At 42.0% G+C, this 23,261-nt stretch overlaps 1 protein-coding gene across 5 annotated transcripts in view; it reads right to left on the reverse strand.

Moving 5' to 3' along the window:
- Nucleotides 1-23,261, reverse strand: part of rbl1 (retinoblastoma-like 1 (p107)) — a 140,706-nt gene that overhangs the window by 106,336 nt on the left and 11,109 nt on the right. For 3 of the 5 annotated variants that reach the window (XR_009654522.1, XM_060919180.1, XM_060919181.1), the window contains exons 2-3: nt 9,788-9,921; nt 6,950-7,150 (exon numbers count right to left, since the gene is read on the reverse strand). The exons of 1 other annotated variant lie outside the window; for it this stretch is intronic. Coding sequence is in view for 3 of the 4 variants with exons in the window: in XM_060919180.1 (XP_060775163.1) it covers nt 6,950-7,150; nt 9,788-9,921 (335 nt within the window). In the remaining variant the exon portion in view is untranslated. The remainder of the gene's footprint in view (nt 1-6,949; nt 7,151-9,787; nt 9,922-23,261) is intronic. One more of the 5 variants, XM_060919182.1, reaches the window with a different exon arrangement.

Below are 23,261 nucleotides of genomic sequence, written 5' to 3' on the forward strand. Positions count from 1 at the left end.
ACCCCTTGAACTTTTTCACATTTTTCCACCTTACAACCACGAACTTAAATGTTTTTTATTGAGATTTTATGTGATAGACCAACACAGAGTAGCACATAATTGTGAAGTGAAACGAAAATGGTCTTCAAAATTTTAAACAAATAAAAATCTGAAAAATGTGTTGTGCATTAGTATTCAGCCCCCTGTACTCTGATACCTCTAAATACAAATCCAGTGCAATCAATTGCCTTCAGAAGTCATCTAATTAGTTAATAGAGTCCTACTGTGTGTAATTTACTCTCAGCATAAACACACTTGTTCTGTGAAGGCCTCAGTGGTTTGTTAGAGAACACTGAAGAACAAACAGCATCATGAAGACCAAAGAACTCACCAGACAGGTCAGGGATAAAGTTCTGGAGAAGTTTAAGGGCGTATTCACACCTACGTTGTTTGGTCCGGACCAAACGAACCAAATTTCCCTTGGTCCGGACCTTTTGGGTTGGTCTGAATACAAACCACCGAACTCTGGTCCGGACCAAACAAGCGGACCGAGACCGAGCTGCAAGGTCGGACTCGGTCCGGACCAAAGGAACCCTGGTGCGGACCTTTTGGAGGTGTGAAAGCAGACCGGACCTAATCCGACAGTTTTGCTTTTTTGTACCTCGGGAGCTTCCGTCGTTTGTCGAGCATTATGGGAAACAGAGTCTTGACACTCCACCGCAAAGTGCAAACACTGTTTCGGTTGTCAAGGGAACCTTACAACAATCGTTCAGTCATTCAGGCTAGACTACAGAGTACAAAAAATGAGTAGGGGGCAAACGTGGGCCAAGGAAGAAACGCGCACCCTTGTGGATATATGGGCAGATGTCCACATATCTGAGCTTTTGGAGAGAACACACAAAAATGCTGAGGTGTTTGCTGTATTCAGTGAGAAAATGAAGGAGAAGGAGTTCACGCGCTCCCCAGAACAATGTCGGCTAAAAGTGAAGAAACTCCGTCAGACCTACATTAAAATCAGGGACATTCTTTCAAAAAGTGGCAGTACTAGTGACGCAAAAAAGAAATTCATCTATTGCGTGAAGAGCCAGAACTGTCACAACATGATGTGCGCTCATCAGCGCTATCCTCAGTGACTACTTTTGAACTTAACGCTTTGTGCGCGTGTCGTCTCTGACCAATAGCTGAACGACCTCAGGGCGCGTGGCTTTGTTGACAGATTTTGGTCCGCTTACTAAAATGTACAGTATGAAAGCGAACCGCACCAAAATGGGGGGAAAAAAAAAAAAAAAAAAAACACTTGGTTCGGACCAAAGCAAGTGAACTATCGAACTATCCTGGTCTGAATACACCCTAAAGCAGGGTTAGGTTATAAAAAAATATCCCAATCTCTGAACATCTCAAGAAGCACTGTTCAATCCATCATTCAAAATGGAAAAAGTATGGCACAACTGCAAACCTACCAAGACATGGCCGTCCACCTAAACTGACAGAGCGAGCAAGGAGAGCACTGGTCAGAGAAGCAGCCAAGAGGCCCATGGTCACTCTGGAGGAGCTGCAGAAATCCACAGCTCAGGTGGGAGAATCTGTGCATAGGACAACTATAAGTCGTACACTCCACAAATCTGGCCTTTTGGAAGAGTGGCAAGAAGAAAGCCATTGTTGAAAGACAGGCATAAGAAGTCCCATTTGCAGTTTGCCAGAAGCCATGTAGGGGACACAGCAAACACGTGGAAGAAGGTGCTTTGGTCAGATGAGACCAAAGTTGAACTTTTTGGCCTAAATGCAAAGCGCTATGTGTGGCGGAAAACTAACACTGCTCATCACCCTGCACACACCATTCCCACTGTGAAACATGGTGGTGACAGCATCATGCTATGGGGATGCTTTTCTTCAGCAGGGACAGGGAAGCTGGTCAGAGTTGATGGGAAGATGGATGGAGCTAAATACAGGGCAATCCTGGAAGAAAACCTGTTGGAGGCTGCAGAAGACTTGAGACTGGGAAGGAGATTCACCTTCCAGCAAGACAATGACCCTAAACATACAGCCAGAGCTACAATGGAATGGTTTAGATCAAAGAATATTCATGTGTTAGAATGGCCCAGTCAAAGTCCAGACCGAAATCCCATTGAGCATCTGTGGCAAGACTTGAAAATTGCTGTTCACAGACGCTCTCCATCCAATCTGGCTGAGCTTGAGCTATTTTGCAAAGAAGAATGGGCAAAAATTTCAGTGTCTAGATGTGCAAAGCTGGTAGAGACATACCACAAAAGACTTGCAGCTGTAACTGCAGCAAAAGGTGGCTCTTCAAAGAACTGACACAGGGGGGCTGAATACTAATGCACAACACATTTTTCAGATTTTTATTTGTTTAAAATTTTGAAGACCATTTATCATTTTCGTTTCACTTCACAATTATGTGCTACTCTGTGTTGGTCTATCACATCAAATCTCAATAAAAAACTTTTAAGTTCATGGTTGTAAGGTGGAAAAATGTGAAAAAGTTCAAGGGGTATGAATACTTTTTCAAGGCACTGTAGTCAGGATTTCTTCTTTAGTGTTGTGAAGCTTCATTTAATATATAGAGTGACTGGTAGTTGAGCTCACTACTCTTTCCAAATAGCTTGCCCCACACTGCTAGCTAGCTAACTAGCTAGATGACAAGAAAATGAAGGTGTTTTCAAATGTTCAACCAAAACCCTAAACGAGCCCATGAGGAAGAAACTCAAGAAAAACCACTGCCAAGTGAAATTAAGGGTGAAATGAAAGGGGAAATTATCTGAAATGTCTGAAAAATTTATTGTTAATCTTTGGATTTTGTGTGCCCTCTGTACAACATTCATGTCACATACCTGCTTAAGTGATGAACTGCACTAAATGTGGTTGTTTTTAAGAGATGGTAACAGCATTGTATACTCATGCTACAATTTTGTGGCCTGTGCTACAAAACAATCAACCTCTGTTGTAACAGTGCTATGTACAACAAGGGTGCTCTGAAAGCACAATATCCCCCGCTGGCAACTACAGTGGTGCTTGAAAGTTTGTGAACCCTTTAGAATTTTCTACATTTCTGCATAAATATGACCTAAAACATCATCAGATTTTCACACAACTCCTAAAAGTAGATAAAGAGAACCCAGTTAAACAAATGAGACAAAAATATTATACTTGGTCATTTATTTATTGAGGAAAATGATCCAAATATTACACATCTGTGAGTGGCAAAAGTATGTGAACCTTTGCTTTCAGTATCTGGTGTGACCCCCTTGTGCAGCAATAACTGCAACTAAACGTTTCCAGTAACTGTTGATCAGTCCTGCACACCAGCTTGGAGGAATTTTAGCCCATTCCTCCATACAGAACAGCTTCAACTCTGGGATGTTGGTGGGTTTCCTCACATGAACTGCTCGCTTCAGGTCCTTCCACAACATTTCGACTGGATTAAGGTCAAGACTTTGACTTGGCCATTCCAAAACATTAACTTTATTCTTCTTTAACCATTCTTTAGTAGAACGACTTGTGTGCTTAGGCTACGTTTACATTACGTCGAATCAGCGGATCATCAGATTAACGTTCTTAAAACGATTCGCGTTTACACTAAAACCGTTAGCCGTGCACACAGCAACACCAATACACGGATACGCTCGGCTCCGCAGGCATCCTGCGCTCCAAATCACTCCGCCCTGAACAGCGAGTGCCCTCTGGAGGGTGCGCACTCCGGCCCTGCGCAGCTCACACAGCGCGCGAGTGAAGTGCACAAGCCATGATTCGGGACTGAGCCGCTGTGTGTGTGATCCCAGCGCATATCACTTACTACTTGCAAGTGGAAGGATGGCAAGCCTAAAGACAATCATAACTACACAATGGGCAGTATTTGCATCAGTATTTGCAGTATTTTCATACTTTTATACTCTTTAATGAAAGGTGATACAAGGCGGAAGTCCGCGCCGTTTTTCAGCAGTCGCGTCACATGACCAACGCCAGCGAATCAGGAAGGTGGATGTCACAGTGACATTGTCCAATGAGGACGCCAGCTAGAGCTCAGCACAGCGTATTCGCGTATCTCAATGTTTACACAGCACCGGACCAGATACGATCTAGATTGAATATGTGGACGCTGGCGGATTCCCGTTTCCCGGCTTTTCCAGGTGGTTTAATGTAAACGGACAGTGCATCCGCGAAGAAAACGAGACAGATACGGTCTAATGTAAACGTAGCCTCAGGGTCATTGTCTTGCTACATGACCAACCTTCTCTTGAGATTCAGTTCATGGACAGATGTCCTGACATTTTCCTTTAGAATTTGCTGGTATAATTCAGAATTCATTGTTCCATCAATGATGGCAAGCCGTCCTGGCCCAGATGCAGCAAAAAATGCCCAAACCATGATACTACCACCACCATGTTTCACAGATGGGATAAGGTTCTTATGCTGGAATGCAGTGTTTTCCTTTCTCCAAACATAACGCTTCTCATTTAAACCAAAAAGTTCTATTTTAGTCTCATCCGTCCACAAAACATTTTTTCAATAGCCTTCTGGCTTTTCCATGTGAGCTTTAGCAAACTGCAGATGAGCAGCAATGTTCTTTTTGGAGAGCAGTGGCTTTCCCTTTGCAACCCTGCCATGCACACCATTGTTGTTCAGTGTTCTCCTGATGGTGGACTCATGAATATTAGCCGATGTGAGAGAGGCCTTCAGTTGTTTAGAAGTTACCCTGGGGTCCTTTGTGACCTCGCCGACTATTACACGCCTTGCTCTTGGAGTGATCTTTGTTGGTCGACCACTCCTGGGGAGGTAAACAATGGTCTTGAGTTTCCTCCATTTGTACACAATCTGTCTGACTGTGGATTGGTGGAGTCCAAACTCTTTAGAGATGGTTTTGTAACCTTTTCCAGCCTGATGAGCATCAACAACGCTTTTTCTGAGGTCCTCAGAAATCTCCTTTGTTCATGCCATGATACACTTCCACAAACATGTGTTGTGAAGATCAGACTTTGATAGATCCCTGTGCTTTAAATAAAACAGGGTGCCCACTCACACCTGATTGTCATCCCATTGATTGAAAACACCTGACTAATTTCACCTTCAAATTAACTGCTAATCCTAGAGGTTCACATACTTTTGCCACTCACAGATATGTAATATTGGATCATTTTCCTCAATAAATAAATGACCAAGTATAATATTTTTGTCTCATTTGTTTAACTGGGTTCTCTTTATCTACTTTTAGGACTTGTGTGAAAATCTGACAATGTTTTAAGTCATATTTATGCAGAAATATAGAAAAATCTAAAGGGTTCACAAACTTTCAAGCACCACTGTATGCCATAACTCTGGTAAAATGTGACTGAACTGAACAAAATTGCAACATGCGTAGTCCCAACATATACCAAAGGATCCTGTCAAGTTTCGTGAAATTCCCCCAAAAACCTGTGAGAGGAGTTGATTTCAGAAGGTGAGTACCCTTCCTGGGACGGACGGACGGACGGACAGACATCGTGACAACATAATCCCCCTTCGGGCCTTTCAGCCAGCAGGAGATAAAAATCGTAGGGAAGTTGATTTCAGAAAGCAAGCACACCTTGAAGAAATTGCCAAAGTACAAGTTTGTTAATAATCAAGGGCATAACTCTGGGAAAATTTGCCCAAATTAAACAAAACTTCAATGTGTGTATAACTATCACATGAAGCCTTTTGCCAAGTTTGGTGAAATTCCTCCACAAACTGTGAGAGGAGTTGATTTCAGAACAACATACCCCCTCATTAAATTGTCAAAGTACAAGTTATTTAATCAAGGGTCAAAATTCTGGTAAAATTTTCACAAAAAATTAAATCGCAATACGCGTATTACCGTCATATAACAAGGCCTTTTGCCAAGTTTGGTGAAGTTCCTCCACAAATTGCGAGAGGAGTTGATTTCAGAAAGAAGACGCACTCACATGAAATTATCAAAGTATAATTTTGTTAATCAAGGGCTGTCACTCTGGTAAAATGTGACCGAATTGAATGAGATTACAATATGTGTACTACAGACATATAACAACGCCTCGTCAAGTTTAGTGAAATTCCTCCACAAATTGTGAGAGGAGTTAATTTCAGAAGGTTAGCACCCTTCCCGGGACAAACTGACAGACGGACATCAGACGGGGGGGATAAAAAAATAAAAAAATAAAAAAAACGTTTTTACCATACACCCCTGCTCATATACATATCATTAGAATAGTCTTTCAACTCAGAAATATTACCAAGAAATGGGTCACTACACAATGCAGAAAAACTAGTTCACGCTTTGCTCCATGTAGGTTGGATTAGTGTAATGCCTTACTGTCTGGATGTTCTAGTTGGTGCATAAACAAGCACCAGTTAGTACAGAATGTAGCAGCAGCGAGCGTTCTTACTAGAACCAGAAGATACGACCACATCACCCCTAACTTATCCACACCACATTGGCTCCCAATCAAATTTCACATTGATTATAAATTACTACAATTGACTTAAAAGCACTGAATGGTCTCAAGCCACAGTACCCAAGTAGATTTCTGGTCTTTTATTACCCACCATGCCTACTTGGATCAAAAGGTGTAGGCCATTTGTTGGAGTGCAAATAGTGAAGGCTACAGCATGGGGCACAGCCTTTTCTTACAAAGCCCCACGGTTATGGAACAGCTTACCAATTAGTGTTCAGAACTCAGACATGGTCTCTTTGTAAATCTAGGCTGAAAATATTTGTTCAGTCAAGCCTTTTTTCGCAGCTTTTAATTAGGGAAAGGAGCAGCTCTGGTGGGTTCACAGACAGAGCGTTTTGTTCATCTGTCACCACCCACTCTCACGTGTGCACTCAGGTTTTTTGGCTGTCAAGTGCATTTTGTATAAAAGCATTACACAAATAAAACTGAAGGGCATAAGATAAACTGTATTGGAACACAGCCTGTGAGACTCCGGTCAGATGAGAACAAAAAAAAAGAAAATTCACCTATGCTTCCTGCCTCTTGGCTGCCTTGGTGGTTCACCTTGAAGATTCTGGAACATGTCCAAAAATATTGGCTCAAATTTCCGAAAGATTACAGTTGACACTTCAAAATTCCTCTCAAGACAGCTTAGGCGGTTATAGAAATCCTGTGAGAGATTTGACATATCTGTCCATTTCTTCATCTTGCTGAAAAACTGAATCAGGCTGAAATTCAAAACAAATGAAAGCGCATGTGAAGACAAAAAGCATGTTAAGTCATGAGGCTCCTAACAAGCAGACTCCTAGAATATTCCATGCTATTGAATTGTTTAACATAGTTACATTAAAAATGGACACAAAGAAAAAAGTAATTGTCCTACTAAAATTTTTCATGCATCACTTACACAACGGACATTTTTCTTTTTAAAATTACTCTCCATTTCTGTTGTGCCATGATTAAGGGCCTTTACACACCGGATACAACATGAAATTGCAATACAAAAATGTGTGAGAGAAATTTTCACACAAAGCATGCACACCAAGTCCAAATGTGATTTTTTTTTTTTAAATGTGTCCGGCTCCATTTCGTGCTAGTTTCACACCGCAACAGATGGTAGTGTCCTATGTGAATGAGGTAGTCGTCTAGCAGTGATGAAGACAATTACAGACATGCTCAAGAAAGTAAGTTTGGGGTACAAGACACCAGGGAGAATTTCATAATCTTGTTAAAGCAGATACGCAGAACCATGGCCTCACTTTCGTTTATAAATGCCTTGAGACCTCAAGAATGGCACAGGAATATTTTTAAGCGTTAACAATAAATCTAATACAGCAATTTTTATGATTAAAGTGATTCGTATAGGTAGCGGTCTGAGTGAATGACCTTGACGTCCGTGACTTCCTGCTGTGACGTCTCTCGGACTCATCGCTATTTCCGCTATACTAAAACAGAGCTGACTGCAACTCCCATCCTCCATTTTGAGCTAATTTATCGCCATGCCTCGTAGATGTGTTGCTGGTGGATGCAGCAACATGACAGAAGGTGGATTTATGTTGCATTCATGGCCCAAGAATGTTCAAACTGCAAAGATTTGGATGCGTTTTGCAAGAAGTTCACGGGCACATTGGGTGCCTATGAAGTGGTCTCTCCTCTGCTCTGCACATTTTACTGAAGACTCGTACGAGACCTCTGATCTGTTGAGCAGCATTGGCGATAAGCCCGTATTGAAAGAGGGTACAGTACCAACAATTAAATAAAACTACAAGTATTTATTTTATTTATTTATTAATTTTTAAAGGAAAGTAAGTTCAGTTGCACCAGTTCTCCCGGAGTGAGCCGAGGGTTGTTGCTAAAACCCGGGATGGAACGGGACGTGACATATTGCTCAGGCAGTGACCTCCCCGCGGTTGTTGCTAAAACCGGTGATGTCTCGTCCCGGGTTTTAGTAATTGCCCGAGTCGAGCAGTAATGGCGGAGTATTCAGTATGGAGAAAATGGAGAATGAGTGGACCAGCCGTCTGATTTCTCCGCTGGATATTGCTGCCACTTCGCCCTTACGTGGAAGAAGCGAATGAACGGAGAACTGAACAAACAACTGAAAGTCAGATTGTTTCAAAACAATCAGCCACAAGACCAGCCTTCAAGAAGCGAGAACAGACGGGTAAGCTCGGACTCATTTGGATACAAAACAACAAAAACACGTTGTTTACCTGCATTTAGATGAATACATGTAACTTGTGTGTTTATCGTTTAATTTGCTTCAGAATGTGATTGTCTCAGTTCATCCGATTATTTAATTAGCCTTTTATGTTTTATCAGTGAAAATGCATGCATGTACATTGCATAAGTTATAACACCTATCCTGTTTTAATGAGAGTCAACCCACAATCAATAAAGTCAAATCAGTCTTAGTTGAGCAGGTCGGTAATTATATTTCTTACTTTCACCATAAATTTTTATTTATATGACTTCGGTCTATAGCTGTCAAAGGCCTCGGCCTTGAAACCGGTTCCTGCTGTGATGTCACGCACTCAGGGCTGGCTGACTCAGCGGGGCAGCTCGAATACCAACTTTGCGGTCGATTTTAACTCTCAAAAAAAAAAAAATATATATATATATATATATATATATATATATATATATATATATATATATATATATATATATATAAATTATTCCCATTTATGCAGCATACAAGAGTCAAGGATGGAGGTACTATCCACTCAGAAATGTATTTAAACAAAGGTTCTGCATATCTACTTTAAAGAACTGAAGCTGAGAGACAGGATGCTGACAAGAAAGAAAGCAATGCTCATAGCATTGTGTGTTCATGGGTTAAATAATAGAGTTTTATTCCTATCTGAAGTCCAACAAGAAAACAAGCAAGTGAGAGAGAGACAGGAGAAGAAAATTCCTGAATGACAGCAGTCAGAGTGCAAGCAGGCCTATTAGAGAGAGGACAGCTGCTAGAAGGGAGTGATGCAGAGGCTCACTGCTACATTCAAGGTTGTTTTGCCAGCTGTCTCCAATGACATGTGTTCCACACACCGTGATTGGTTGATGCCTTTATTCGCGGTTTGAAAGCTCAGAAAAACAGACCTTTCTGCTGCATAATATTTGCATTCTGTTTCAAAGTACTCAAGACAAAAACAGTTAAAAAATAAAATTTTATATATATGCAAATTAAATCACATCAGGAAAAAAAAACAAAAAACACCCACAGTGTGTAAAGGCCTTAAAAGTTATGCTTAAAAATCACGAATGAAAATCTTGCTATAATCATGGAAAAAGTACTGAATGCTGATCAGGCATTAACATCTGCCAACAGTGATCTTTTAAAATATATACACCCCCCCCCTTACCTTAGTTTGGAGGAACGTAGTATTCTGGTGAGAGAGACACAATTGCCTTCCACCATGCCACTGCCAACAGTGGGAGTCGAAGTTTTTCTACAAGCTGCATACAGAGAGCAGGCCAACCAGTGCATCACCTCACCCTGAGTGTGTAAAAGACAAGACTTTCAGCAATTTCAGGACAATTTAAAACTCAAGTTTTAAAAGTGAGGAAATTTTAAGCTCAGCACCTTTTGTTAATCCCCATTGTCCTTTTTGGTCATTTGCCATTTCAGTGTTCCAGCTAGTTTATTTTACCAGGGCACCACGCCCTGCCCTCCAGAACATGCGCTATTCCTTCAAATACCAGCACCACGCCCAAATTTACATCCACCATACTCATAATATTCCAGAACCTTTCAAGCATATGCTCTACTACAAAAAGAGTGTATGTCCTAATGAGTATTGCCAACTTGCAATGAAGGTAATGCACATTGACCAATCACAACACACTATTAGTTCAGGGTCATACACGTGCTCTGTTATCCATCCATCCATCCATTATCTCTAGCCGCTTATCCTGTGTAGGGTCGCAGGCAAGCTGGAGCCTATCCCAGCTGACTATGGGCAAGAGGCAGGGTACACCCTGGACAAGTCGCCAGGTCATCGCAGGGCTGACACATAGACACAGACAACCATTCACACCTACGGTCAATTTAGAGTCACCAGTTAACCTAACCTGCATGTCTTTGGACTGTGGGGGAAACCGGAGCACCCGGAGGAAACCCACACAGACACATGCAAATTCTAGACATACCCCTTTTCCACCAAATCAGTTCCAGGGCTGGTTCGGGGCCAGTGCTGGTGCTGGTTCACAACTCGTTCAACTTGCGAGCCAGCTGAGAACCAGTTTGCTTTTCCATAGCTGACGGTGCTAAGGGGAGCCACGTCATTACGTCGCTGTACATGTCAGTTACGTCGCTGTATACGTCAGTTATGTCGCTACGTTTGCATAAACCTTGGTGCGAATATCGAAGCAAAAGCAACACAGAAGAAGCAGCAGCAACAATAATAATGGATGACTTCGCGTTTGTACAGCTGCTGCTTCTCGTCGCTTAAAAATGGCGATCTTTCGCGGTCTTGTTATTGTTGTTGGTCTTAACAACTCTGACCCCCCGCTGACGTAAGCGGTTCTTTGATCTGGCCCAGCAGAGAGCTGGTGCTAGCCTGGAACTGGTTGTTCTGGCCCCAGAGCCAGTTCTTTGTCAGTCAGTACGTTTACATGCACATCCAAATCGAGCTGCTGTCGGTAATCGAGCAAAGGGTCCCAGCAGGGGTGCCAGAGAAATCCAATCCTACATGCACACAAGGAAATCGAGCTATTGTGTGAGGTACATTGTGCACCCAAGCCACAGGTGGCGCTACACGTACTAACACCTTCTGCGCGCTTCGGCAGCGCATTGATACGGAGCTCAGATATCAATGCGCTGCCGAAGCGCGCATTGATATCTGAGCTCCGTATCAATGCGCTGCCGAAGCGCGCAGAAGGTGTTAGTACGCCTGTCATTATAGTGCAGACTTTCCATTGCATAGAAAATCGCTACGTTTCAATGTGTAACTGAACTTGTTTCATATCACTGGTCATATAAACCTATGTAAACAGGAAAAACGCGGAAGAGTTTGGTCGCATCTAACTACAGCCCCAAAAAATACCGTTGGCCATACTGAGCCTAGCTACATTGCTAACAGGAGTGACAGCGCGTCTGACTGCGTCTGACTGACTGGGAGGTCGCGCAAAGCTCGGATAGGTACGGAGCAGCTCGTCTCAATTCAGATAAGAGCATATTTCATTATGGAAATACGGTGGACTGTTCCTTTAAAACAGTAAACATAAGTAATAGCTTATATAACAAATTCAGACAATCAAAATAAAGCTGCCATAAGTGCAAACTGCAACTGCAGTTTCAAGTATCAAATTTTATTTGGGGTGATAACATTCAAATATCCCCGAAATATACCTTTAAAACAGTACACATTTTAAAACGAGATCAACATTTCAAGTGTACAGTAAGTAAGTGCAAATCTGCTAATTAAAACAATATGTGCAGTAAACATACTCTTGACGGAAACTAACTACTAACAAGAATAGTTTTTTCCTCATTTAGTTTACCTTATTTATCAGTGAGCTCTCTTGTTCTGTGCAAAAGCCACCAATTGCACGCTGATGTTGTTCAAAAGAAGTTACCAGTCTGTCTATTCTCCTTCGTCTCTCCTCGGAGCCCTCTCGGTATTGCTCAGAAAATGAAGCATGTTTTGTTGTAAAATGTCTCTTCATGTTGAACTCTGTGGCCACAGCTACGGATTCGTTGCACAATAAACACACAGGTCTATTGTCTGCCGTAGTTGGCAAAGTAAATAAGTACTTTTCAGTCCATTCGCTTTGAAATTTCTGGTTCTCTCTGTCAACTTTGCGATGTTGCTTGGACAGTGCCATGTTGCCACTGCTGTAGCTGCATGGAGTGTGTCACATCGCGAGAATGAGTGTTTGTCACCATGGAGACGACCTGTACTCTGGTCTGTGCCAGAGCGGTAGAGAAAACCGTGTGCCGCAGCAGATACGTAGATGTTTTTTTTGTTTGTTTGTTTTGTTTTTTAAAAATCTGCCGCGGGCCGGATTAAATTTCAATCGGGCTAATTTCGCCCCCGGGCCGCTATTTGAATAGGCCTGTCTTAGATTATGAAATGATTAAAATGTCTACATGATCTGTCTTCACATAAGGGGTCATCCATAATTTTCATCATTATCACGAGCGTACAAACCGTATGCAGGGGGGAGGGGGTTAATGACCAGGCGTACACTTTTTAAAAAAAAATGAAAAAACGATGATCCGTCAATGTGCGAATAGGCGGCCGCCATGTTAAAAATTTCGCACCACATCGGTGTTGCCAGCTAGCTCTACACGCTTTCTTTCTTCAATACAACAATGGCTGACCCAGATTTTGACCGCATTTACAAATTTGTGAATAGCAGAAATACCGCTATTCACAAGACTCCTTCAAACGAGTACGAGCAGTTTTTAAACGTTTATTGTTTCCTGCATTCATCTGAGAAGCAGCAGGAGGCAGTTAGGGCAGGACAGGCTGCTTGGAAAGAATCAAAAACGAACGTTTCAAAGCAAGCTGAGCTGTCGACTTTTACAATTCGGGATTATTTCTCTTGTAAAACGGTATGTAGGATATCATATGGGTATTTTGTACTTGCGTCAGCAGTCAGTTGAATTTTATACAGTTAGTCTTCTTTTCTTCCATTTCAGAAAGTCCTGCACGACCAGCCCCAGCTCTAAAACTGGATTTCCTATTGTTCATGAGGAGCCAAAAGGCAACAGCTCCCCTTAAAAAGACAGTCCCTAATTTTCAAAAATGAATCGCCTGCTTTCTATGAAAACTTCTGGACCCGTCTTGTGTCTTCTTTTCTTCTCTTGTGAATCTTTGTATTGTCCTGTCATCCGATTTTAATAAAAAGTAATACAAGACATGGTTTTATTTTGAATTCCTATTCCACGTAGATCCATCAGCATTTTTTTGTCCGCTAATGTACACGGGGGGGGTTTGCTGAAAAGTCTACTCTTTGTAGACTCATGATAATGATGAAAATTATGGATGACCCCTAAGTGATCATGATACGAAAAAAAAAAAAAAGTCAGTTGTACTGAAAACAGACATAACATCCCAAGTTGTTTTATGAACCAGACTTTCCTCTATCCGCTAATTAACCTCACAAGAACATACCAATCATAGTCAAGATCAGTGCTGAGGTATAGTTAGTTAGTAAGTAAATAAATAAAGTTGCAATGAGGAGGCTCATCAGAAAAGCAGAGCATAATTGCCATGGAACCGTCATGTCAACTGACCATAGATTGGCAAAGAGCTAACTTCCTATTTGGTCCAGTGGTGCTGAGACATGGGCTCACTTCCTGATTGGTGGCTTGCTGCCAATTCGACTGGTTACGGCTGAATGGTTTTGAAAATCAAAAAACAATGTGATAGGGTTAGGGACAAAATTAACATCAGTGAGTGCACTGAACTCTGCTTGATTCAAGGAATGCAGCACTACTCGATTTTTTAATTTCCCCAATACAATTCAAAAGTTACGTGTGCGAATGTACCTCTATGTACCTCGAGTGCCTAGAGTTCTTGATGGGCAGCTATGAAATTTTTTGGCTAGAATTAGGGTAATAGACCCAGTGTACCAAATTTAATAACTTCCTGTTTGGCAACTTTGCCATCAAATACAACCACAGAACAGGAAGTGGCAACATGTCCAGACCTCCGGTTAAAAAAAAAAAAAACCTTGACTTGAAAAAAACAATCAGGTTTTTACACAAAAGATATGAAGAAAAATGAGCAAAATCCCCCCAAATTGGTCAAACAGGTTAATTTTTATTGGAGTCCCTTTTGTGGGGTCTTGAGTCATTTCAGCAAGTTTTGTGTAGATACATAAAAGCAATTCAGAGAAATAATGCAAAGGCTTTTAAAAGTGCATGAAGCACTTTTTCGTCTCTTTCAGAAACAGGCAAAATTGGCTCTGGTGGGATTTTCAGAGGTCATTCATTTCTTAACCAACAAATTTTGCAGCTTTTAAATTGATTATATTGGTGCACATAGGTAAGTAGTTGAAGCCTATATTTTCAGCCACTTAGGATTAAAAAATTTGAAGATATTTTGCGCACACACAAAAAAATAACTAAATAAACTTCCAAGTCAGGGTGGCACGGTGGTGTAGTGGTTAGCGCTGTCGCCTCACAGCAAGAAGGTCCAGGTTCGAGCCCCGTGGCCAGCGAGGGCCTTTCTGTGTGGAGTTTGCATGTTCTCCCTGTGTCCGCGTGGGTTTCCTCCGGGTGCTCCGGTTTCCCCCACAGCCCAAAGACATGCAGGTTAGGTTAACTGGGGACTCTAAATTGACCGTTGGTGTGAATGTGAGTGTGAATGGTTGTCTGTGTCTATGTGTCAGCCCTGTGATGACCTGGCGACTTGTCCAGGGTGTACCCCGCCTTTCGCCCGTAGTCAGCTGGGATAGGCTCCAGCTTGCCTGCGACCCTGTAGAACAGGATAAAGCGGCTACAGATAATGAGATGAGATGAGATATTTGTTAACTCACTAAAGAAGCTGTGATATTGCAAATTTTGTATAATTCATACATTTAGGATTTTTTTAATATTATGGCTCCAAAGGAAGTAGGTTACTCTAAGGAGCAACAGCTAGCTTCTGATGTAATCTAAAACCTGATTTTTAGATTAGGTCAATCTAAAAACTGGTTGAAATTAATTTATGGGAAAAAAACACTGTCCCAGTCCTCCTGCTCTCCCCTAACCATTAGCCTTCTTAACTTGTTCAGGAGAATCTTGGTGGTTACCTTTGATTCAGTGGTCCCACGCTACCCTGGACATAGAGGCCTGACTTTAAAATTGGCTTTTTCTTGAAGAAAATTTCACAAGCTTTATATTGATACAGTATGGGAAATAAGGCAAGAATGGTGGCCATTTATCAGTAATTTTTGTATTTATCCATCTGTATTTAAAAAGCATCAGACAGATGGCCAATAAAAATAATAATAATAATAATAATAATAATAAACACAAATGTGTCTGTCTGTATTTCAAAAGCATCAAACCGGATGGCCCATGAAAAGATATGGATCTAATCTACTTCTAATTTTTTTCCAAATGTTACACTGGGCGATTACATTATGTCATACCACGGCCTGTAAAACAGGGACCCCCGCAGGTGCAACTTTAAAAATTCATAACTCTGCCACTCCTAGCCCAGCCAAACTTTACAGGCACCTCCCTCTCCCCGAAGCCTTTCAAACGACCCCAGGCTTGGCCGATCCGATGTCAGGAGCAAGCGCGGATCGTGGAAAGCTTTAGCACGAGCCCTGGCTTCAGCCGCTCGCGCGCAAGGGGATTTAAAAATTCAGAACTTGGCCACAGAAGGGCCTAGCCCAGTTAAAAGGTGACCGGCACCTCCCTGTCCTGCACGGCACACTAAATAAGACAAACACACTCAGCATTCACTGCTGTTTTTATTGCACGATGCATTTGAACTAGTGTTTTAGGGTTGACGGTATCTGATTGATCCAGTCAGTCAATTAAGAGCTCAGTTTACATTGAAACTTTGCAGTAAGGCAGTGGTTCTCAACCAGGGGGGCGCGCCCCCCTGGTGGGGCGCGGAGGTACAACAGGGGGGTCGCGAGTAGGCTTCATGTATGGAGGAAAAAAAAAAATCTGGGGCTAACAGGCTATAGTAGCTAAGCAGATGCAACACATTTACCCATGTAAAAATGCAGGACATTGGACTATTACATACAAATCAATACTATTATAAAATCTATCATCAATCTATCATAAAATCTTGTGTGTAGGTTATTTTAAGCCCGTGACGCGAACATGACGCAACGTCACGTGAGTGAGTCTGCATACCGTGGCCACCGTGTGAGTGCTTGCCACACACACACTAGTCTGGTTTCTTGCCGAGTTAACTCGTGCCGACTCTCGCTAGTCTACTATCATCAATCCATCGATACAGCGCAAAACCCAAACAGTCTTTTTAAAGACTACTACCCCACACTGTATTTTTGCTTTCCCCATTTCAGCTCTACCCAAATAATTTGTTGTTTTTGTTGTTTTCTTACTGCTAGTCTACTATGGATAATGCTACTACTGCTGCTACTGCTACTACTACTACTACTAATAATAATAATAATAATAATCTAGCCCAGGGCTAGCTAGCTAGCTAGCTAGCTAGCTATCTATCTATCTATCTATCTATCTATCTATCTATCTGTCGATATAAGGTGCTGTAGGTCGGGTGGCGTCACTGCGGGTGAGTGTGTTTGGGGGGGGGGATGGGGGCGGGGCGAGAAGAGGGGCCCCCAACTGCAATGAACCAGCTTTGGTGGGGCCCAGGTTGCAAAAGGTTGAGAACCCCTACAGTAAGGTATTATGTTAAGTGACAAACTGACAACCAATGGCTGTTATGTGCATTTTTTTATTCATAATAAGAACGAGAATCATAGTCATATGCTTTGTAGATTTATATGTACAGATTGTATGTAGATTTATATTTTAATAGAGTTTTTATTTTGTTCTATTTTCTAAGTTCTAGTCCAGCAGATTTTAGTCTGAATGCCAAATGATATGACCATGTCTAGTTTTGAGTCATTTTGTTACAAAGTTACTTGGAATCTCGTACTCAAAATTTTAACTCCATTATGTAAGAAGAGCTGTATTGTTAATTACTACATTTCTTATAGACTTATTATAAACATAGTATAAAAATAGTCATTGCTGACAATGTTTGAGTTTGTGTGGGCAGCACGGTGGTGTAGTGGTTAGCGCTGTCGCCTCACAGCAAGAAGGTTCCAGGTTCGAACCCAGCGGCTGGCGAGGGCCTTTCTGTGTGGAGTTTGCATGTTCTCCCCGTGTCCGCATGGGTTTCCTCCGGGTGCTCCGGTTTCCCCCACAGTCCAAAGACATGCAGGTTAGGTTAACTGGTGACTCTAAATTGACCATAGGTGTGAATGGTTGTCTGTGTCTATGATACCCCTTTTCCACCAAATCAGTTCCAGGGCTGGTGCTGGTTCACAACTCGTTCAACTTGCGAGCCAGCTGAGAACCAGTTTGCTTTTCCATAGCTCGCGGGGTTAAGCGGAGCCACGTCATTACGTCGCTGTATACGGAAGTCATGGCACTGCGTTTGCATAAACCTTGGCACGAATATCAAAGCAAAAACAGCACAGAAGAAGCAGCAGCGGCAACAACAATAATAAATTACTTCGCGTTTGTACAGCTGCTGCTTCTCGTCGCTTAAAAATGGCGATCTTTCGGGGTCTTGTTATTGTTGTTGGTCTTAACAACTCCGCCCCCCCGCTGACATAAGCGGTTCTTTCCTCTGGCCCAGCAAAGAGTTGGTGCTAGCCTGGAACCGTTTTTTCTGGCCCCAGAGCCAGTTCTTTGTCAGTGGAAACAGAAAACCCGGTTCCAAACTAAGCACTGGCCCCGAACCAGCCCTGGAACTGATTTGGTGGAAAAGGGGCATGTGTCAGCCCTGTGATGACCTGGCAACTTGTCCAGGGTGTACCCCGCCTTTCGCCCGTAGTCAGCTGGGATAGGCTCCAGCTTGCCTGCGATCCTGTAGAACAGGATAAAGCGGCTGGAGATAATGAGACGAGTCTATGTAAAACTAATTTTAAATAAAAACTATGTTTTGTTAACTTAATAACACATACAGATTTTTTTTAAAATAAATAATCATCTGGATGTCGATAACTGTGGACAAAGGAGTCACCGTGATCTGATACGCCAAGTAATCGGGAATCAACTCTTTTTCCAGTGGAAGTTTGAGTAATTATTCAATGCACAATTTACGTATTGAAAGTCTTTTCTACTTTTGCAATGGCCAAAAGATCGTTAGTGTGTCGATAATAGTAGCCGCCGCTCAATTTTACTTCTTCTGTAAGACTTTTGGTAAGACTTCTACAATATTACCACTGCAATGTGTTACATCCCACTGTACTTAATCCATGAGGAATCTGAATACTGCGAGACATCAGATATCCTGAAAGTAGCCGGCTAATAATTTGGTACACACTTACCAAGTTGCCCATATCCAACATATACGGTTTTTAGACAGTCCCTTACTGACCCTGTTACTGTATAGAGCGTGCACGTGACGTCACGAGGTCACGTGATATTTGTTTATCTGCCATCTTGGACGGCATGGCCGCGCATAGAACTTAGACGAACCCGTTCTAATTATCAAGTGTGTGGGAGTAGATCTTTCGAGAATGGTTATATCTTGTTCAGCATTTGGTTGTACCAATAGACAGGGCCAAAAGGAGGGCCTGTCATTTTATAGATTCCCCGCAGACGAGGAGAGACGCGCAAAATGGGTGTCCGCTGTGCGAAGAGAAAACTGGAACCCCAGTTCTACCAGCCGAATTTGTAGTGAACACTTCATATCAGGTAGGTGTAATCTTCTAATTCAATACTCCTAGTACGTCTGTTAAGTTGATTTTCGGATTGAATGATAACTGCATAGTCGGTGATTTGTGATTTTTTTTTCAGACAAAAACATACATATTTACAACCCTGTCATTATCTGCAAGCGAGTTTAGATTTCGAACATTCTTACGATAAAACGTCCTGTTTATGATAAACGTCTTAATGCCACTTACCCGTGAGGTTATCAAGTAGACATTCTTCTTCGGAACCTTCCAGAGGTATAGTTGGGATACCCATCCCGCAACAAAATATTTATAAGCTTCCAGGCTCTTGTAAGCTTTGAGGGCTTTGCCAGTGTAACACGATTCATGATTAACAAGAAAATTGTAAATGACGTGGTAGGCCAGATCGGGCAAATCGCCGGCACCGCAGCTCCGAATTTCCCTGAACAAGGATTGCGGCAAATTGTACGGATCTGCAATCCCCAACCTGGAACACTTTTCCACGTAACGCTGCCTCACGTCACCTTCAAGATGCTGAACAAACTTAGACAAGTTATCGCGCGATGTAGATGGGGTATTTTCCGAATTTTCTTGGGGATTACTCCCTGGATCCATTACGCTCGCGCAAGGTAAACAATCCTGAAGCCGTCCAATATGGCAGAGTAAACACGGACGGGTCACGTGACTGCACATCCTCTATAGAGCGGCGGCTACAATTATCGACACCTTTTCAGACTTACCAATAAAAAAAATAAAATAAAAAATAAAAAAAACTATTTTACAAAGGTGAGTTTCAATTACAACAGTTATTATTGGTTAATTAATCAACCGGAAGGGACCCCCCCTTTTTCCCAGTTTGTTGTAAATATCTACCACATATTACAATAAATCGGTAGACATTTTATATTTTGGTTTGAGGAATGACATGCGACGTTTGACCTGGGTTTCCATGCAGTTACAACGCAGGGCTCGAAATTCGCGGTGGTCCGGTCGTCCGAGGCGACTTAATTTGTCATTTGGCGGGTAATTCCTGTCACTAGCCAGCCCGGCTGGCTAGTTGAAAATAAAAAATATATATGAAGCGAAGATTCGGACTAGGGCTGTTCGATATATCGAATATACTCGATGTATCTCCGAAAATTCTGTGTGAGATACATATAATTATTATATCATAACTATCGAGTATTTTATGGTCATCTGCCGACTCGCGTTTGTTTAAAACCTTTTCCGGTGGTTTTCTCCCTGTCCCTCAGGCAGTAACACGAGAGGCTGCTTAAGTGTAAAAAAAACCAAAAACCATAATATGTCACACACTCGCCAACCAATCCCGGGCGACATCTCGGTACTGAAAGGAACTTGTGGGAAGATTTTCTAGTTTTGGTTTACAGCGCTGACTCAGTTCATGCAATCGCTGGTGCTGCATAGGCTACCGTGTAAGCTCTGTCCTGGGCTCACGCTAGCCGCTCGCACGTCCGCAAATTGTGAAGTTTTATTCCAATTTGTGAAAAGAAAATCTGTATTCGCATTTTATGCGAAAGTCATTTAAAGTTTAAGCAAAATCCATCAAACAATTGCGATTTCTCAAGATAAACAGTACCTTTCAGGGCCTGAATTTGGGCGCGGGATTGCGCATATTTTTTTAAATTCCTGCACCTTTAACGATTCTAATGCGAGAGATTCCCGCACACATTACTGCATTGCCTGACAACGTCAATCTAATAATGGATCAGTGTGAATGCGCGACTACCTTCTGTTCTCAAGGTTACTTGAATTGAACCCTCCTTTTACTGACTGACCCCCCTCTCCCCACTCAGAAAAGAAAAGAAAAAAAAAAAAACACAGCAGACACAGACAGTTCACACACACACAGAGATACAGCGCGTGCACTCTTCCTCTCTCAGACTTTAGCTATAAAACAAACCTGGACCGCTGGCTAAAACATACAAGTGCAGTGGCAGAAGTTTCCCCTGCTAAGAGGGAAACTCCTGAATCCAATGGTGGTAATAGCAGTGCGAGTGATACCGTTGAGAATACACAGGACGAGACAGCTAACGTTAACGTCAACGTTGCGAAGGGGATTAGATCAGAGCATGGCTATAAGAAAAAAGTATTTACAAGGAAAAGCAAAGGACACTGATGCTGACAAAAGGGATGACCACTAGGAGAAAGAGTAGGAAAGACTACATATGTACAAGAATCCTGTACTCAGCAAAGATGAATTGTTCAGTGTTGAGAACAATTTAATTTTTTTTAAAATTAAAGATGGCATATGACACAGGAGACAGGGCTATATGGTATAAGAGAATCCTGAAAAGTCAACAAAGACCGTTGTCATGTTAACGTTCTATATGTGGACTGAAACAAAGTTTGTAAATTCATTCGGTGTTAAGAACAGTTTGATAGTGTTTTCTTATTTTAATTGTAGACATTAAACAAAGGACAGGGATGATCAGATCAAACATGAGAATAGAAAAATTATATAAAAGTTGATAAAAAAAGATGATATAAAAATGTTATAAAAGGAAAACGCAAAGGTCACTGATTAAAGAGATGGCCACTAAAAGAAGAGACAAATTTAAGAGAATCCTGAAAAGTCAGCAGACTGGTTTAAGTTAGATTTTAAGTTAGACTTGTTGTGTCAATAAATTCATTGAGTGCTATTAAGAACAGACTGATTTTTTCTTTTTTTATAATTAAACGAAGCAGTGACACTTAAAGAATAGTGCATGAAGATGAGGAAGAAGCAGCTGTGTAAAGCAACACTAAGGAGGTTGTAAAATTAGCTTCACTAAAAGGCACACAACCTTCCAAACTCTTCCTAGAGCCTTACTCGCACTGCTAGAAAAAGGCTATTGGTGTTTGATGGCATAATACAGTCAGTCAGCAATGTCATGCTGTAAAGGATCTCTTTCATTTTGTGGTGGTTTTCTACCCTCCACCCAAAACTGAACAGTCCATATCTTAGACGGCTGGTGGGAATAATACTTGCATTTATCCACCCGGCCTTTGTCTGACAATGCTATCCAAATTTGGAGATATCAAAATGAAGTGTCTACTGAAAAGGATACCTCAAATGGTGACAAAAGGTTACATACTGTAGAGATCTTCAATCTGAGTAGTGGCAGAAGGTAAGACCTAAGCTATTTAAGCCCACAAGTAGCGTTCCCCACAAACTGTGTAAATCCCCCCCCATTTGAGTCACTGAGGGGGGAATTCCCCCCCCATTCTGAAAAATGAAATTCAGGCCCTGCCTTTCGTGTCCATCTTCGATGTTTTGATTTATAACCAACACCCCCGAGTTTCGAAGCTTCTTATTGGTTGACCACAAATTACGTCTTCCAATAGCATCGGACCTTACATAAAATGATCAATTTCTGAGTTGCGCTGATAATGTCGGCAATTCTCGCTCATTAGTGAACAAGATTATAGCGAGGTTTGTTTAAAATAAATTATCCCACTTTACGTATGACAAAAACTTATCTAAAAAGTGAAATAACATATTCAGGGATGTGATTTGGGGCTGGTGAAATTATCTGAAAATTTTAGCCGGGGGTCTGGGGGCCGCAGGCCCCCAGCTGGTCCAGGGCAGCGGCCTGGTGGGGGGACAAGGGGGGAAGCCCCCCGAAGCTCCTGGGTTCTGGGGTTTTCTGACTTAAAAATTGTACTAAAATGGCAAACAAACACACAAGAAAAAACTTGTCATGATTAACAAATTCAAGCCAATTTAAATGGTCAACATGCAACTCTGACACACACACACACACTCTTGCTCACTCTCTCACACACACACACACACACACTCACTCACTCTCGCTCGCACACACTCTCGCTCACACCCTCATACACACACCAAAGAACCAGCGCGAGCAGGGCCCGCTAGCCCCGCGCCTTGTGACGTAATTTGCCCCGAGGCGAGCCGCGGTTTTTCTCCAACCATTCCCAGCGGAACTTTTTTTTCACTATTCTGTCAATTTCTTTAACTCGATTTGCATCTTTACGCTCGATCACGGAGGCTGCCATCTTTCAACTCTTTGTTTGAAGCGAGCTTACGTACAGCTATCTAACAAGCGCGTTCATTGGTTGTTACAGAGCGATGAGCCAATCACGTACCTCGTTTCATCTCATTGACGTAATTACGCAATTACGTCATTGAGATGAAACGAGGTACGTGATTGGCTCATCGCTCTGTAACAACCAATGAACGCGCTTGTTAGATAGCTGTACGTAAGCTCGCTTCAAACAAAGAGTTGAAAGATGGCAGCCTCAGTGATCGAGGCGTAAAGATGCAAATCCGAGGCTGCCATCTTTCAAACAAAGTTGGAACGAATAGGATACGAATGTGGATGAGGGAAAAATCGGAAAAAAAATTTTCTTCAAGTTTTGAGGTGAAAAAAGCGGAATTCCGCGAATTCGCGGAAAAATCACATCCCTGCATATTAGAATATTCTGTTAGCTTTCTCAGTTAGGGATAAAAACACGATATAACCATTCTAAAGACGT

The sequence above is a fragment of the Neoarius graeffei genome, chromosome 4 (genome assembly GCF_027579695.1).
Source record: "Neoarius graeffei isolate fNeoGra1 chromosome 4, fNeoGra1.pri, whole genome shotgun sequence".
NCBI lineage: Eukaryota > Metazoa > Chordata > Actinopteri > Siluriformes > Ariidae > Neoarius > Neoarius graeffei.